Raw genomic sequence first — 16,130 nt, forward strand, 5'->3', positions numbered from 1 at the left:
ACTGGGAGCTGTGAACGACTGAACCTGCAGACGCGGCAGGTAAACAAACCGGTGCGGCCCGCCAGGGGCTTTTCCCGCACAAGCAGCGGAACAAGTTTGGGAACCACTGCTATAAAGCATTCTGCCATGTTTTCTTACCTTGCCGCCTTGAATGAAAATTTTGATCAGTGCTTCCTGACTATGATTTGTAGTGTGCAAATGTGACAGTTGCCATTGTGTATTAATTCCAGCAGCAACCACCATGTATAGGAGACAAATAAGGATTGATTATCTTTCAGAGAGTATTTTTTTATTAAGCAGCAATAACCAACACGCAAAAAACGCTTTCTTGAAAGGGACATAGCACTGAGAGGAGCATTTTCCTGATGGAGGCTTTCATTGCTGTGTGTAACTCCAGCTATCATTTGGGGTGGAGTGAACAGGGTACTGCGATGGGCCAGGAGGATGCAAGGAATATGTGGCAGGAGTTTGGGGAGGGCATGGCAATCAGTTCTATATAGGCTGTGGGGGGAGTGGTCAGGGAGAGTTGGGGGAGCACGCATGTGTTCTTCCTGCTGCGCAATTAGGGATTTCAGCATCTCCTTTTGGGCCTCCATCACTTTTATCATCTGCTCCTGGCCATCTAAAATTCGCTCCTGGCCCTGCTTCCTGTCCTGGCTATCTATTTTAAAGTTTTCATTAATTGTCGCTCTCCACACCCTCTGTTCTTGATCTACAGCATCAGAGGATTGGAGCACCTCCCGAAACATGTCCTCCTTGCTCCTTCTGGGTTGGTTCCTTATCTGGTGGACACACTCTGCTATAGAGTAGAGGGTTCCCCTCAAGGGCACATCTGCAGAAGCACAAGAAACAATAAACAGAGGCAAGATTGTTAGTGCACTCACAGCATTAAATCATAATAGTAAACTACACCTCTTTCTCACTGCCCCTTGGCAAGCACACAGCTTGGCGGAATGCCCTAAACATGGTGAGTTTCGCCTGGGGTCGGGGTGGGAGGCACAGTCAATATGGGGAAAAGGGTCTAGGTCAGTGGTGGGCAACCTGCGGCCCGCAGTCCATATGTGGCCCATCAGAGTAATCCACTGGCCGGCTGCAAGACAGTTTGTTTATGGCCTCCCAGTGGCCATGGTTTGCCGTTCCGGACAATGGGAGCTGCGCGAAGTTGCGCGGGGTTGAGTCAGCTGGCTGCTGTCTCCAGACCCCCCAAAGTATCCACAGGGCTCTTGGCGGGGGAGGTGGGGTCTCCACCGAGGATAGAGTCCGGCTCCTTATAGAAGTGGCAAGTATTCAGTGCAGCACCAGAGTGACTTGACAAAGCCCTGGCTGGGATGATTTAATTGGGGATTGGTCCTGCTTTTGAGCAGGGGGTTGGACTAGATGACCTCCTGAGGTCCCTTCCAACCCTGATATTCTATGATTCTATGATGGTTTGACTCCCTTGCCTTCTGATATGCCTGCCTCAGCATCTTGATCTTCTCACAGCACTGATGCCTGTCCCATTCGTAGCCTTTATCCAACATGCCACGACAAATCCTCCAAAGGTATCAAAATTCCTATGGCTGGAGCAGAGCTGAGATTGCCCAGCCTTCTCTCCCCACCAAGCCGGTAGATCAAACAACTCCAGTGTACTCAAGGTGGAAGATCGTTTAGTGCATGGAGCCACTGTGGTCAGTTGGAAAGATGTGATATGAGCAGTCCACACCGAGCAAACAGAAAGTGGAATTTCAGAAATTCCCAGACCTTTAAATGGGGAGGGGCGGATGCCTGTGTACCTGGGTGCAGGGCAGCAAAGTTTGAACTGCTGAGCAGAGCAGTCAGGATGGGTATACCTCCTAGGGGCCATTTACAGTGATATAACCAAGCGTAGTGTCTACATTGACATTGTGTTGATCTAACTTTGCCGCAAAAAGCTCTATGCCTCTCGCCGAGGTGGTTTTATTTTGTTGGCTTAGCAAAAGAGTTAAATCAGTGGGCGGAGCATTGAAGTGTGTACACCTCCACTATTTTGTTGACAAAAGCTGATTTTTGTTGCCAAAACTGTGCAGTGTAGACAAGACCTTAAGTAGAACTGGGCTTCTTTTTCAAGGTGCTTTCAAGTTCCCTTGAGTATCAGCAGAAGCTGAAGTTGCTTAGCAATGCAGCAAATCAGGTCAGATCTATTTAATACAGATTTAGGAACCTAAGTTTAGGCACTCAAGTTTGAAAATTTTGGCCTGAATTCATATCTTGTTGTAATTGTGCTTTTTGCCAATGGAGTCTATGATTACCAAAATAACATGATGTGCCTGATAGTCTTTAATTAACTCAGCTAGTAGTTTATCTGTCTTGTTACTCTTTAGAACTGTGTATTTGGTGAAAAACAAGTCCAAACTGGCTTTCGGTGAGTTTTTGGTTAAGCCATTCTAGCTTTCACTAATTTAAGGTGACAAGCCGGAGAAGCATTACTTTTAAATTGCTTGTTTAGTTGACTAGTTTCAATTCTAATATAAAAGTGTTTGATTTAATTTATTATTTTTCTGTGTCAAATTATAAGTATTGTGACTATTTGTAAATTATAAAATAAATGTAATGGATTTAATAAGTATTCTTTAAAAGTGGTCCACAATTTAAAAAATATTCCATTTATAGCTGTATGTGAGGAGTGATTCAGAGTCACATGATGGGCATTCAGCAAATTCTAAGTATAAAACTTGTAAAGAAAAATAAGCACATTTAAAACTTAATGTGTTGAATGCCCCACTTAGTCTGGCTGCTGGAGGCATTCAGCACATATTTGTACAGTTGGAGGAAATTTTTAAAAAAAAGATGGCTAGGTCAATTTGCATTTTGTTATTACAAAGTGAACATTTAATTAGGCTTGTCGTATGAAGGCTCTCCATTCTAAAAATGTTGCATTCTAAGAGAGTGTCTCTAATAGTGTTATTGTCCGTACAAGTAATTTTGGAATTGAAAAAATAGTCTGAAAATTAGTGATATAAAGCAGGAAAGAAGGAACAATCATAGAAATGTAGGGCTGGAAGGGACCTTGAGAGGTCATCAAGTCCAGCCTCCTGTGCTGAGGCTGGACCAAGTAAACCTAGACCATCCTTGACAAGTGTTTGTCAAACTTGTTCTTGAAAACCTCCGATGGTGGGGATTCTACAACCTCTTTTGGAAGCTTATTCCAGAGCTTTACTATCCTGATAGTTAGAAAGTTTTTCCTAATATCTAACCTAAATCTCCCTTGCTGCAGATTAAGCCAATTACTTCTTGTTCTGCCTTTAGAGGACACAGAGAACAATTGATTCCTGTCCTCTTTATAATAGCACTTAACATATTTGAAGACAGTCATACATATAACTTTAAGGTTTTTGATGGGTCCAATCTATGCCCATTGATGTTAACTGGGTGTTTTGTTACAGACTTCAGTGGGAGCAGTATCATGCACTAAATGGCAGCCTTTAAATCGCTGAGTCTGAAAATTTGGATTATTCTTAAGGAATATTAAAAACTATGACAGTCTTTCAAGGCTACTGGGGATATACTGCCAGAAATATTCATTTGGCTGGTGGTATTCTGGGAAATGTAGTCCTCTAAGAATTCGTGGGGATGGCCGAGTATTCTGACATTATTTTCAACAGCTTGCAATTTAGTTTTCTGAGTTATCCAAAATCTCTTTATTTTTATTTTATCGGTAATTTTTAAAATATCTCTGGGAATCAATAATTGGCTTGTCAATGAATTATTTTGTTGTTCTGCTACAGTCATCTTTATTTTTACGGGCATCTATTATAATAAACAAAATAGTGTTTTATATTTGTAATATTATTGATGTACATTTTCCAACATACATTTTCTAACTGTCACATCCAGCAAATCTGATACAGAGCCCAGAAACATTCAGTGAATCAAAAATGTGTTTGTAACCCAGATTCAAAACTATTCATGTACAAGATGGAAGACTTAAGGATCTACACATCAGATTTGAAATACCTAGCTTCCCTAGATTCACAGATTTGAATCCTGGAAGGGTCAATTTATAGCTTTAGTCTTAGACTCATAGACTTTAAGGTCAGAAGGGACCATTATGAGCAACTAGTCTAACCTCCTGCACATTGCAGGCCACAGAATCTCACCCACCACTCCTAACCTCTGGCTGAACTACTGAAGTCCTCAAACTTAAAGACTTCAAGTTACAGAGAATCCACCATTCATATTAGTTTAAACCTGCAAGTGACCTGTGCCCCATGCTGCAGAGGAAGGCGAAAACCTCCTACGGTCTTTGCCAATCTGACTCCGGGGACAGTTCTTTCCCGACCCCAAATATGGCTATCAGTTAGACCCTGAACATGTGAGCAAAACCCACCAGCCAGACACCTGGGAAAGAATTGCCTGCAGTAACTCAGAGCCCTCTCAATCTAGTGTCCCATCACCAGACATTGGAGATACTTGCTGCTAGCAGTTGCAGATCAGCTACATGTCATTGTAGGCAGTCATCATGCCATCCCATCCATAAATTTATCAAACTCAGCCTTGAAGCCAGATAGGATTTTTACCCCCACTGCTTCCCTTGGAAGGCTGTTCCAGAACTTCACTTCTCTGATGGTTAGAAACTGTATACTTTCAAGCCTAAACTTGTAGATGGCCATTTGTTCTTGTGTCCACACTGGTGCTTAACTTAAATACTTTCTCTCCCCCCACGCCACCCTCGGTATTTATCCCTTTGATGCATTTATAGAGAACAATAATCTCTCTCCTTAGCTTTCTTCTGATTAGGCTAAACAAGCCAAGCTCTTGAGTCTCCTCTCATAGAGTAGGTTTTCTATTCATTGGATCATCCTAGTAGTTCTTCTCTGCACCTGTTTCAGCTTCAGTTCATCTTTCTTAAAGATGGGACACCAGAATTGCACACAGTAGTCCAGATGAGATCTCACCTTAGTATAATGGTACTAACACTTCCCTGTCTCCACTTGAAATTTTTCACTTGATGCATGCTAGGACTGCATTACTTTTTTTAACAGCTGCATCACATTGGTGGCTCATAGTCATCCTGTGATCAGCCAATACCCCCAAGTCTTTCTCCTACTCTCTTGCTTCCAACTGATAAGTCCCCAGTTTATAGCAAAAATTCTTGTTGTTAATCTCTCAATGCATGACCTCGCACTTTGCACTCTTAAATTTCATCCCATTTCTTTTACTCCAGTTTACAAGGTCATCCAGATCACATTGTATGATATTCCAGTCCTCTTTTGTATTGGCAATATCTCCTATCCGTGACAATATCATAGCTTAATTCATAATTTTCAAATATAGGAGGAAATGTGAAAGCATTGTTAACTCTGCATCTATATATGCACTGCTTTTTATTACATTGATTTTTGAAGGCTGTACTAGTGAAAATTTTATCTTTGTAACAGTATAAACTTCCTGTAGACCCACAACTTGTATTATTTGTGGGTGGCCTTAAGAAACTAGAACTAGTTCCTAGTTTGAAAAATTTGCAATGGAAATGGTCTGCAATACTTGAGATATATTCAGCCAAATTATTGGCATACATTAAAGACTCATGCCAATGAGACAGTTGGAGATATGATCTGTCATTGGCCATCTATCCTATAAATAACTTGTAAGGATGAAGAAACAGACCAAAGTTAGTCATTTGCAACATGGTTTACCTTTATTGATTTAACACAGGATGATTACCTTTCTATGCAACGCTCCTTTTCTTTCCTGTGTTTTCCAAAGATGATATGGATCATGTTAGCACTTTTTGTGCTGAATGCTTCCAATGACATGTTTTCTATATTGTGTTTATTTTCTGTTTGTAGTAATGCCTACAAAAGCATTCCCAAACATTGCTGGTTTAAATTTAGAGAATGAAATAATTTTTTAATGTGGTCTCTTTTACTGATGCTATGTATCTTTTTAATTTTGGGGATGTGTACTCAGATGATTTCACTGGATTTATACCAGCATAAAATTGATTTCGGGTTCAGTCCTGCCAACTGGTGAGTGTTCTGGCCTTATCCAGCAAAATGTTTAAGCAATGTGAATAGTTCCATTTAATGGGACTAATTTGTGTGCTTTCAGAGTGCTCAGTACCTCCTAAGAGAAAGCCCTTAAACGAGTTATGAATTAGGCCCCTGTTTGTTAACATAGAAAGCTGAGAAGCACTTAAGGAAGCTGGGCCATAAATTGGTTCAGCTCCATTGAAAGAGAATTTGGCCTCCTGTATGTTTTATGTTAAGCCATATAAAAATGAAACCATCTGAATGCTGCAAGGCTGTCTTTGAACATGTATATTCTGCATCACTTTCAGAACAATGAGAACTTATTGTTTTCATTTCACAACTGTGTACTCTGTTTTGTACTGCATAGTATTCCATGAAAGGGAATAATTACAGCCAGATAAGGTTGTACTAATTATAACCTGACCTTTTTCAACAGAGTAACAGATCTAATTTTGTTGATTTTTTTTTTTTACATAATTAACTTCTTTCTTAAGTTAAATGACTTACAATACATCAATGCAAGAAATATTCTGAATCAAAACATTATTCCACTTTGTTGTTTTAACAGGAAAATGTATCAGGATCACATGAATCAGTATAAAGAGATTTTGAAACAACACAAAGCAAAATATGCAGAAAATGCTCTTGCTCAGGAATATTATATGAAAAAAAAAGAGATTGAAGAAATCCAGAATAGAGTTCTGACACATTCTGAACAATTTAAATGGAAGGAAGCTACCCTTCTGCATATTTTAGGTACCAGTATTACCATATTGTACACTATTTGTATAATCTAAATAATAATAATTTATAGTGCATTGCAAATTAAAAGCATTGTACAAACATTAACTAATTAATCTCCTTCATAGGTAAGAATTATTTTCTCCATTATACAAATGGAGTCAGTGGCAAAACCTGGATTTCAACTCAGGGCTTTCTGAGTGCTCATTCCTCTAGGCCACATGTCCTTTGGCTTGTGGTAACAGGTCCTTAGAGTATTCCATTGCACTGGAGGCTTCTTTTACTATTTTGAAGTTAATTTTCAAACATTTATTTTATGCTGTTCCTAGTATTGTTGTTGTTCTACATCTGTATTATATTGCTCTTCTGTACAGCACTTCAGCATAAACGCAAAGTGCTTCCCCAACCAATTAATATTCTATATTAATTGTCTTTGCAAAGAATATGACATTAGTGAATGAACATCCTAAAATGCAACTTTATTTTTTCAGAGCCTGCTCCTTTTAGGTCACTTTCTGATTGGGCATTACAGATGTATCCATGACACATTCTCTATGCATTCTTTACTGGCTGGTTGGTAGAAAAGTTTGTTTGGCTTTTTCATTATCTTTGTAGCCTTGAATGTGATAATAGCCACAAGAAATTACTGTAATTAAATTACAGCTTTACACTTAGACATTATTTCTGCAGGAGTTTTGCCCGAGGGAAAATTGAGGGCCAAATAGTACCATCCATGAGTGGGGCCCCTGGAGGAAGAAAACTGAGGTTCCTTTCATGAAGTTTTTATCAAAATCTTCCAATAGAGAAGGGTGGGGCTTTGCTACACCATGGAAGAATAAGAAGATTTAGTCTCCAAACCTTGACTCAAGAGTCTGCTGAGGCTATCTGCACATATAGCATGTGCCTCTGCACTGGTTCCAAGGCCCCTGAAGCACCCAGCTGCATAACTACATTGTAGCTGCACTACAAGGTAACCTCCAGAGCAGCTTGGGGGAGGAAATGCTTTTCTTCAATCCAAAAGGGTTCCGCTGAACCTCACTGTCTCTCCACTGTGGATCTGGAATCCGAAAGGGCTCCAGGAAATAGGTGTGTGTGCGCACACATGTTGGAAACAGTGCTGTGTAGCTGGCTGGACCTTTCTTCCCACTTACTGGTCAAATACTGCCATTTCTTACCCATTCACACCCCTTTTTAGTTAAAATGGCAGTTACATGCATACAATTAAGGAAACCTCTGGCCCTCAGAACTTACTCATACAAAACTCCCATTGGCTTTAAAGGGAGTTTGCCTAAGGATTGAGTAAAAACTATGGGCCAGATCCTTACCTCAGAGGGGTTGCCCTTTCATGAATCTCCCCGTTTCTGCACATTATGGGAGATCAGCCAACTCTTCAGCACCCCCACCACCACCTGGGTGTGGCAGAACTCTTTCAGTATATCCAGTGTCTGCACTGAGGGGATAAGGGTGTGATTGGGTGGGCTGGGACTCCATGTACCTTATCTGGAAAAGGGAGTACAGTCCCAGAGTACTTCTAGTGCCCAGTCCCTTACTGTGACCAGCAGGGAGTCCCTGTTAGTGCAGCTCCAGTGGATTCAACACTAATGTGGAGGCACATAGCCTGCACGTAGATGACCCTGGTCTCCTTGATTCTGCAGGCTTGTGGGTGGCCCTTGTACCCTTTTTTTGTGAGTGGACACACTCTACTCCCCTGACAGACAATGTAGGAAAATCTCCAAAAACAAATCATCACTAAGATTTCCTCCCCCAAATCTCCCTACAGCAGGTTTTAACAGTGCAGGTGACATTCAGACCCTGAGTATAGGACTTCAGCATATGACCCAGTGGGAATTTTACCCCTTATAGGGATCATATAGGTGTAATTCATAGACTGTGTAGATAGAAACTTTTTCAGTATAATATACATACAGATTTAATAGTTTAATGTCTGTATTCTTTGACATGACTGTCAAACATGTCATGTCATACATATGATACTCACTGATTCTTTAACATAAAAGTGCTTATCTGAGGGAAAAAACACAAGACGTCTTCAAGCATGCTGCAGTTTTTACCCAGAAATCTTTTGAACTAGAGAAAGAAGCAGATGAAGTAGAAATGAAAATTAATTATTTCAAACAGGTAACAGTGTATTAATATATAATTTAATTATATAAAATTGTATTTTACATTTGTATATGCATGGATATACACTAATATGTCACTGTGTCTTTCTGTAGTGATAACAGTATATTGTGTTTCTTAGCACACAGGATGATTCCAGAATGAGTAATTACTGTATTGTTTCTGTTGCATTGTAAGTGTTCTATTTAGGAAAGGGGGTAATGTGACTCCATGAATTTATGGACTCTTGAGGATTCCCTTATATTGATCTCAGCTTACACCATCATTTTCCTCAAGGCACAGTGTCATGGTGGCCTCTCTTCCAGCTCAAGAAGGCTAAACCTATCAGTGCCATTCCTAAATGAGCCACAGTGCTCCCAGCTCCTGCTGGCATTTAAGATGTTTCAAGTTAACCTTGTGAATATGAATGCATTGTACCTAAATATGGAGTTCATTGTCAGAATGGCAAACATTCCTGTTCTCTTTTGAATAGATGTAATGCTAGATAATTCTCAGTCTCAGATGATCCTCACCTCCACAGCTTGTGCCTTTGCACCAGAGCTAAACATAATCCCGTTGGGTACCAGAAGCACTGCTTCCAGCTAGGTCCACCTTCCTAATGAGTTTCAGAGTAGCAGTCGTGTTAGTTTGTATTCGCAAAAAGAAAAGGAGTACTTGTGGCACCTTAGAGACTAACAAATTTATTTGAGCATAAGCTTTCGTGAGCGACAGCTCACTTCATCGGATGCATTCAGTGGAAAATACAGTGGGGAGATTTATATACACAGAGAACATGAAACAATGGGTGTCACTATACACACTGTAAGGAGAGTGATCAGTTAAGGTGAGCTATTACCAGCAGGAGAGCCAGGGGGAGAGGGGGAAGGACCTTTTGTAGTGATAATCAAGGTGGGCCATTTCCAGCAGTTGACAAGAATGTCTGAGGAACAGTGGGAGGGCGGGGGGGGGAATAAACATGGGGAAATAGTTTTACTTTGTGTAATGACCCATCCACTCCCAGTCTCTATTCAAGCCTAAGTTAATTGTATCCAGTTTGCATATTAATTCCTATTCAGCAGTCTCTCATTGGAGTCTGTTTCTGAAGTTTTTTTGTTGAAGAATTGCCACATTTAGGTCTGTAATCAAGTGACCAAAGAGATTGAAGTGTTCTCCAACTGGTTTTTGAAAGTTATAATTCTTGACATCTGATTTGTATCCATTTATTCATTTATGTAGAGACTGTCCAGTTTGACCAATGTACATGGCAGAGGGGCATTGCTGGCACATGATGGCATATATCACATTGGTAGATGTGCAGGTGAACGAGCCTCTGATAGTGCGGCTGATATGATTAGGCCCTGTGATGGTGTCCCCTGAATAGATATGTGGACACAGTTGGCAACGGGCTTTGTTGCAAGGATAGGTTCCTGGGTTAGTGGTTCTGTGGTGTGGTGTGTGTGGTTGCTGGGGAGTATTTGCTTCAGGTTGGGGCCTGTCTGGAAGCAAGGACTGGCCTGTCTCCCAAGATCCATGAGAGTGATGGCTCGTCCTTCAGGACAGGTTGTAGATCCTTGATGATGCGTTGGAGAGGTTTTAGTTGGGGGCTGAAGGTGATGGCTAGTGGCGTTCTGTTATTTTCTTTGTTGGGCCTGTCCTGTAGTAGGTGACTTCTGGGTACTCTTCTGGCTCTGTCAATCTGTTTCTTCACTTCAGCAGGTGGGTATTGTAGTTGTAAGAATGCTTGATAGAGATTGTGTAGGTGTTTGTCTCTGTCTGAGGGGTTGGAGCAAATGCAGTTGTATCGTAGAGCTTGGCTGTAGACAAACACCTACACAAAGCCCGTTGCCAACTGTGTCCACATATCTATTCAGGGGACACCATCACAGGGCCTAATCATATCAGCCGCACTATCAGAGGCTCGTTCACCTGCACATCTACCAATGTGATATATGCCATCATGTGCCAGCAATGCCCCTCTGCCATGTACATTGGTCAAACTGGACAGTCTCTACATAAATGAATAAATGGATACAAATCAGACGTCAAGAATTATAACTTTCAAAAACCAGTTGGAGAACACTTCAATCTCTTTGGTCACTTGATTACAGACCTAAATGTGGCAATTCTTCAACAAAAAAACTTCAGAAACAGACTCCAATGAGAGACTGCTGAATAGGAATTAATATGCAAACTGGATACAATTAACTTAGGCTTGAATAGAGACTGGGAGTGGATGGGTCATTACACAAAGTAAAACTATTTCCCCATGTTTATTCCCCCCCCCCGCCCTCCCACTGTTCCTCAGACATTCTTGTCAACTGCTGGAAATGGCCCACCTTGATTATCACTACAAAAGGTCCTTCCCCCTCTCCCCCCGGCTCTCCTGCTGGTAATAGCTCACCTTAACTGATCACTCTCCTTACAGTGTGTATGGTAACACCCATGGTTTCATGTACTCTATGTATATAAATCTCCCCACTGTATTTTCCACTGAATGCATCCAATGAAGTGAGCTGTAGCTCACGAAAGCTCATGCTCGAATAAATTTGTTAGTCTCTGTGGTGCCACAAGTACTCCTTTTCTTCTTCCTAACAAGGTGTGTGTAAGGACAGAGCCATAGCCCCACACTCCTAACACACTACCCAACTGAGCTGGCTTGGTGTGGAGGAAGGCACACTGTATACCTGTCAGTGGATACTCCAGCATGCACTGCCCAGGAGGCATTTTGGCTAACTTAACCAAAATTCCTTCTGTTGCCCTGTGGCTCCTCTGCACCCCGAGATTGTGGGCAGTGGCATTAAGGCACAGTATGGCCCATAATATCCAGGTTAGCTCACAGTCAATAGTGTTTCATCCAGAATACTTTTAGCATAATAAAATATATACTGTATGGGAATTTGGAATTCCTTAAATGCTTGCGAAATTTTCTCCAGTCCAGGACCTCTTGGTGATATCTTCCTGAACAGTTTATCCTGAGTTCTTCCTGAAGACTCCCAAAACTTTAGAAGCTGGGAAATTAGTCTCCAACCTAAGTATAGCATTATGTAGTTGATGCCTTGTTGGAATTATTGTAATACATTTATGCACGTTAACCAAAAAAGAATTAAATGTTAATGAATTTTTAATATAGACTCTTATAGTTCCACTATGAAGGTGTGAGAATTGGAAATCACATAAAAGGATCGGATTATCTAAAACATACACATCTCTTTGTAAATGTGGAAGCTATGGGAAGAAAGATTATTCTCCCATGTAAAGATTTAGCATTAGGACAGATATTTTTGTTTCATCTGATATTGGTTTCATGTTTCCTGTATATATTAGTCCAATTCTTTATTATTTGCTCTTCTTTTGATATATTTCTATTAATTTGCTACTTGCTGGCTTGCTGCAGATTGATAAAGGATTTTGAAGGGGAACAATAGCCTAAATTGATCCATCACTGATACAACTTCATTGTATCAAAGGCATAAAAATGATCAAGAAGCTGCATTGCAGTTCTATAAACTAAGGGACAGTCCTGATTCCATTAAAGTCAATGGCAAAAATTAAGTCAAAAGTGCAGTAGGAACAGAGTCAGTCCCTATTTGAGTTTTATTTATTTATTTATTTGTATTACCGTAGTGCCTAAGGACCCCAATCAGAGAAGGTCCCACTGTGCAGGGCTCTGGATAAACACTCAATAAAATGGCTTAGGGACAGTCATGTTATAATAATTAAAGAGCTAAAGAGCTCCTAACTATGAATGGATTTAGCAACATCAGCAGACGTCTGTGGCAGGGAGTTAATATTTTTCAACTTTTGACATTTATTTTATTCATTAATTTTTAAGCAGTTTGAAAGGAGTACAGAAGATCAAAATCATTCTAAAATTATTGAAGGAAAAAATAAAAAAAATCTAGAGAAAAGGAAGGAGCTTAAAGAAAGGTAAACTTTTAAACTCAGTTCTACAGTCTGTAGATAAGTGTGATGCGGCAAAGCCTGGAACCCTGTATAGAGCCTGGGATCTCTGTGGCACTAGAATTTTCCCACAGTCCTGTGCAGAGAACCAGCTCAGCTTCTCCACAGTGGCTTCACCAGCCCATTGGTGTAGTCTGACTTCTGTCTATGGGGGAGCAGCTCCTGTCAGGCAAATGGGGCTATACGTCAGGGAGAGGGGGTGGAATTCTGCGCCTGCCCGAGGCTTGCACTTTCGGGGGACAGTATACCACCTGCTCCCCAAACTACACCCAGGGTTGTGGCTATGACTGCTGCACATCTCATCTCAACACAAAGGGATTTAATAAAATTTCATATATCTTGGGTTTTTAGTAAAAGCTGGGGAACACTTGATTTTAAAAAGCTGAATCTGTCTGAAGACATCTTATTCAAATCTGTTAGGTGTTGGTCTTTGATTCACACCACCACTGCTTAGATTTATGTATACATGTTGCAGCTGTTGAATATTGCTGCAGTTATTGTGAAATCAGAAGTAACAGCCACGTCGTCTTTGCCACACAAAAAGAGTTGTAAATATTTGGTGCATAACTAACAATCCAGGTTTTATAGGCTTCCAAATGTCATCTGTGATCAGTTCATTTTTTGAGCCACTTAAGAAATCTAAACCCTAATTTAATTCTTAAAAAAATGCATGATTGAAAGCTGTATAGACAGGATTAATGACTTAGTAAATTAGTCAGTGGTCATGTATACCTAGTATGTCTTAAGGACTTGACCTGATCCTTGTGCATTAAATTGTCTTGCATTATGATCTCCTTGTAAAATGAACATGATATATTTTTAAAGCTTTTAAATTAGTGTTTATGAGACAAAAAATGGAAGCATTTATCATTTTTATTATCCTTGAAATCTCTTCCAGAAATCTCCACTCATTGAAGTCTCTGTTTATGTCTTCTCACAGACTTTGGATGTGTTCAAATAATTTCTGATTATTTGGACATGTACATCAGTTGCACCTGAATAAATATGTTAGTGTGCATCCCTGTCTCCTTTTCCCCCCTTTTGTTGGTAAGGCTTCAGAAATAAAGAGAAGCAAAAAAGGCTAACAGACTAAATAAGAACGAACTGAAACTCTTCAGGTGGGATTGTCAAAAACACTTAAGATCCAGATCCTCAAATTTCTCTCATTCATTTAAGTGTGACTTAGGTACCTAAATACCTTTGAGGACCTGGACCTAAGTAATTTAGGAACACAGATTCCTTTGATTTTTCAAAGGGATGTGTGCTCCCAAGTGACTCAGTCTCTTTTGAGAAATCCCACCCTCTGTTTATCAGTTATAGATAATGTGCTATTGCTCAGAAAGGTCAAAGTATTAAAAAATGACACTGACACATGTGGTGTTCATGCTCTAGGTCAGGGGTCGGCAACCTTTCAGAAGTGGTGTGCCGAGTCTTCATTTATTCACTCTAATTTAAGGTTTCACGTGCCAGTAATAAGAATCCATACGATCCAAGCTGAGCTGCGTCCCCTCTTGGCCCTGTCTGCACCCCTCACTGCCCCAGGCTGGGGCCAGAGGGCCACAGCTGGGGGCGGCTGCAGAGCCCCGGGCCAAGGCCAGGAGCAAAGTCTCGGGCCAGCGGCCGGGACACCAGGCCGGCAGCAGAGTCCCCCAGACCGGTGGCTGGGACCTGGGGCCTGGCAGCGGGCTGAGCAGGACCAGCAACCGGTACCCCAGGCCAGCAGCAGAGCCCCCTGGACCGGGCTGAGAGGGGCCGGCAAACCCCGGCTAGCAGGGGGCCGGCGGCCGGTACCCCAGGCCAGCTGCAGAGCCCCCCGGACTGGTGGCCAGGACCCGGAGCCAGCAGCAGGCTGAGCGGGGCCGGCGGAAGGAACCCCAGCTGGCAGGGGCTGGCGGCCGGTACCCCAGGCCAGCAACAGAGCCCCTGGGATCGGTGGCTGTGACCTGGGGCTGGCAGCGGGCTGAGTGGGGCTGGCGGACAGAACCGTTGCTGACAGGGGGTCGGTGGATGGTGCCCCAGGCTGGCAGCAGAGCCCCTGGGACTGCTGGCCAGGACCCGGGCAGTGTGAGTGCGACTGAAAATCAGCTTGCGTGCCGCCAAAATTGTTTGAGAGACAAAGTGCAAATTGTTTCCCAATTTGACTAAAGATTTTAATTCTCCCTTTGAGTATCTACAATATTTGTTTCCCAAATAAGAGATTTTTGTCAAAGCTGTCTGGAAAGCCTATTCCATTGTCTGTAATTGTAATTCTTTCATCCTCTCTAGATCATGACTGATTAGATTTTATTTACTAGGAAAAAGGAAAAAGTTCATGATATGTTCCAGAATAAAAATATTCATAAGGGGCTTGTCTGTACTATGAAATTTAGAACATGACCTTGAAGAGTCAGTGCCAACCATGAAAGCACAGGCGCTGTAGGTAAGGACAAGTCATGTTCAGCATCATGTCAGCTAGTCATGGTTAAAAATACTCAGCACTACTTGTCTTTGTCTATGCTGACTGCAAAGTCACCGTGAGCATTGTGTTAATGAGGCTCTTCAAGGTTGTGTTCTAACACAATAAATATTGTAGTGAAGACAAGGCCATGTTCACTGATGTCTCGCAGCTTCATCAAGCTAGGATAAAGAAATTACTGCTGTGGACATGAGATTTTATTTTGGCTTTAGAGCCTCTACTTTTGCCATCTGCAAAAAACCAAAAGAATTATCTGTTTTGCAATTATGGTCAAGATAAAGATTTCTTATATACTCAGATGACTAATAACAGTATAGCTGAAGTAGATACTGAAAAAAAATTATCCTTTTAGTTTGTGCTGCAATTTTGAAGCTTTTGAACTTCAGTCTGTAGTTTGATTTTTCATTTAATGATTATCAATTAAGTCAGAGAGAAGGAAAGACCATATGATTCCTATGGATTTTTCAATGGCATTTTTAGGGGGGAAGTATATAACCACCTTGTATATGTGTTAAGTTTAACTCCAAGCTGATTTGAAGGTCTTTATTCCTAAGACTTCATTTATATATTTATCTTTGTCATCTTAAGAAATTATGACGTGTCACTGAAGTCTTGTTTCAGTAGCTGTGATTGAAAGATGTATTTTCCTGGAATGATAAATAATGTAAAAATACTTTATTCCCATAGGGCCGGATTGTTAAAGGTATTTAGGCACCTAAAGATTTCAAAAGCACCTGGATGCCTAGCTCCCACTGGCTTTTGAACATCCCACTAGGCACCCAATTGCATCTTTAGGTATCTAAATACCTTTAAAAATCTGGCCTGTAGTATCAGGTAGTTTTTGCTCATAACCGCCATTATAT

General features: G+C 41.2%; 1 protein-coding gene across 1 annotated transcript in view; it reads left to right on the plus strand.

The window, feature by feature from the left end:
- C6H14orf39 (chromosome 6 C14orf39 homolog) overlaps positions 1-16,130 on the plus strand; it is a 49,827-nt gene that overhangs the window by 15,204 nt on the left and 18,493 nt on the right. The window contains exons 3-6 of the mRNA XM_073350357.1: positions 5,929-5,987; positions 6,559-6,765; positions 8,750-8,870; positions 12,685-12,779. Coding sequence (XP_073206458.1) covers positions 5,929-5,987; positions 6,559-6,765; positions 8,750-8,870; positions 12,685-12,779 — 482 coding nt within the window. The remainder of the gene's footprint in view (positions 1-5,928; positions 5,988-6,558; positions 6,766-8,749; positions 8,871-12,684; positions 12,780-16,130) is intronic.

The sequence above is a fragment of the Lepidochelys kempii genome, chromosome 6 (assembly GCF_965140265.1).
Source record: "Lepidochelys kempii isolate rLepKem1 chromosome 6, rLepKem1.hap2, whole genome shotgun sequence".
NCBI classification, from domain to species: domain Eukaryota; kingdom Metazoa; phylum Chordata; order Testudines; family Cheloniidae; genus Lepidochelys; species Lepidochelys kempii.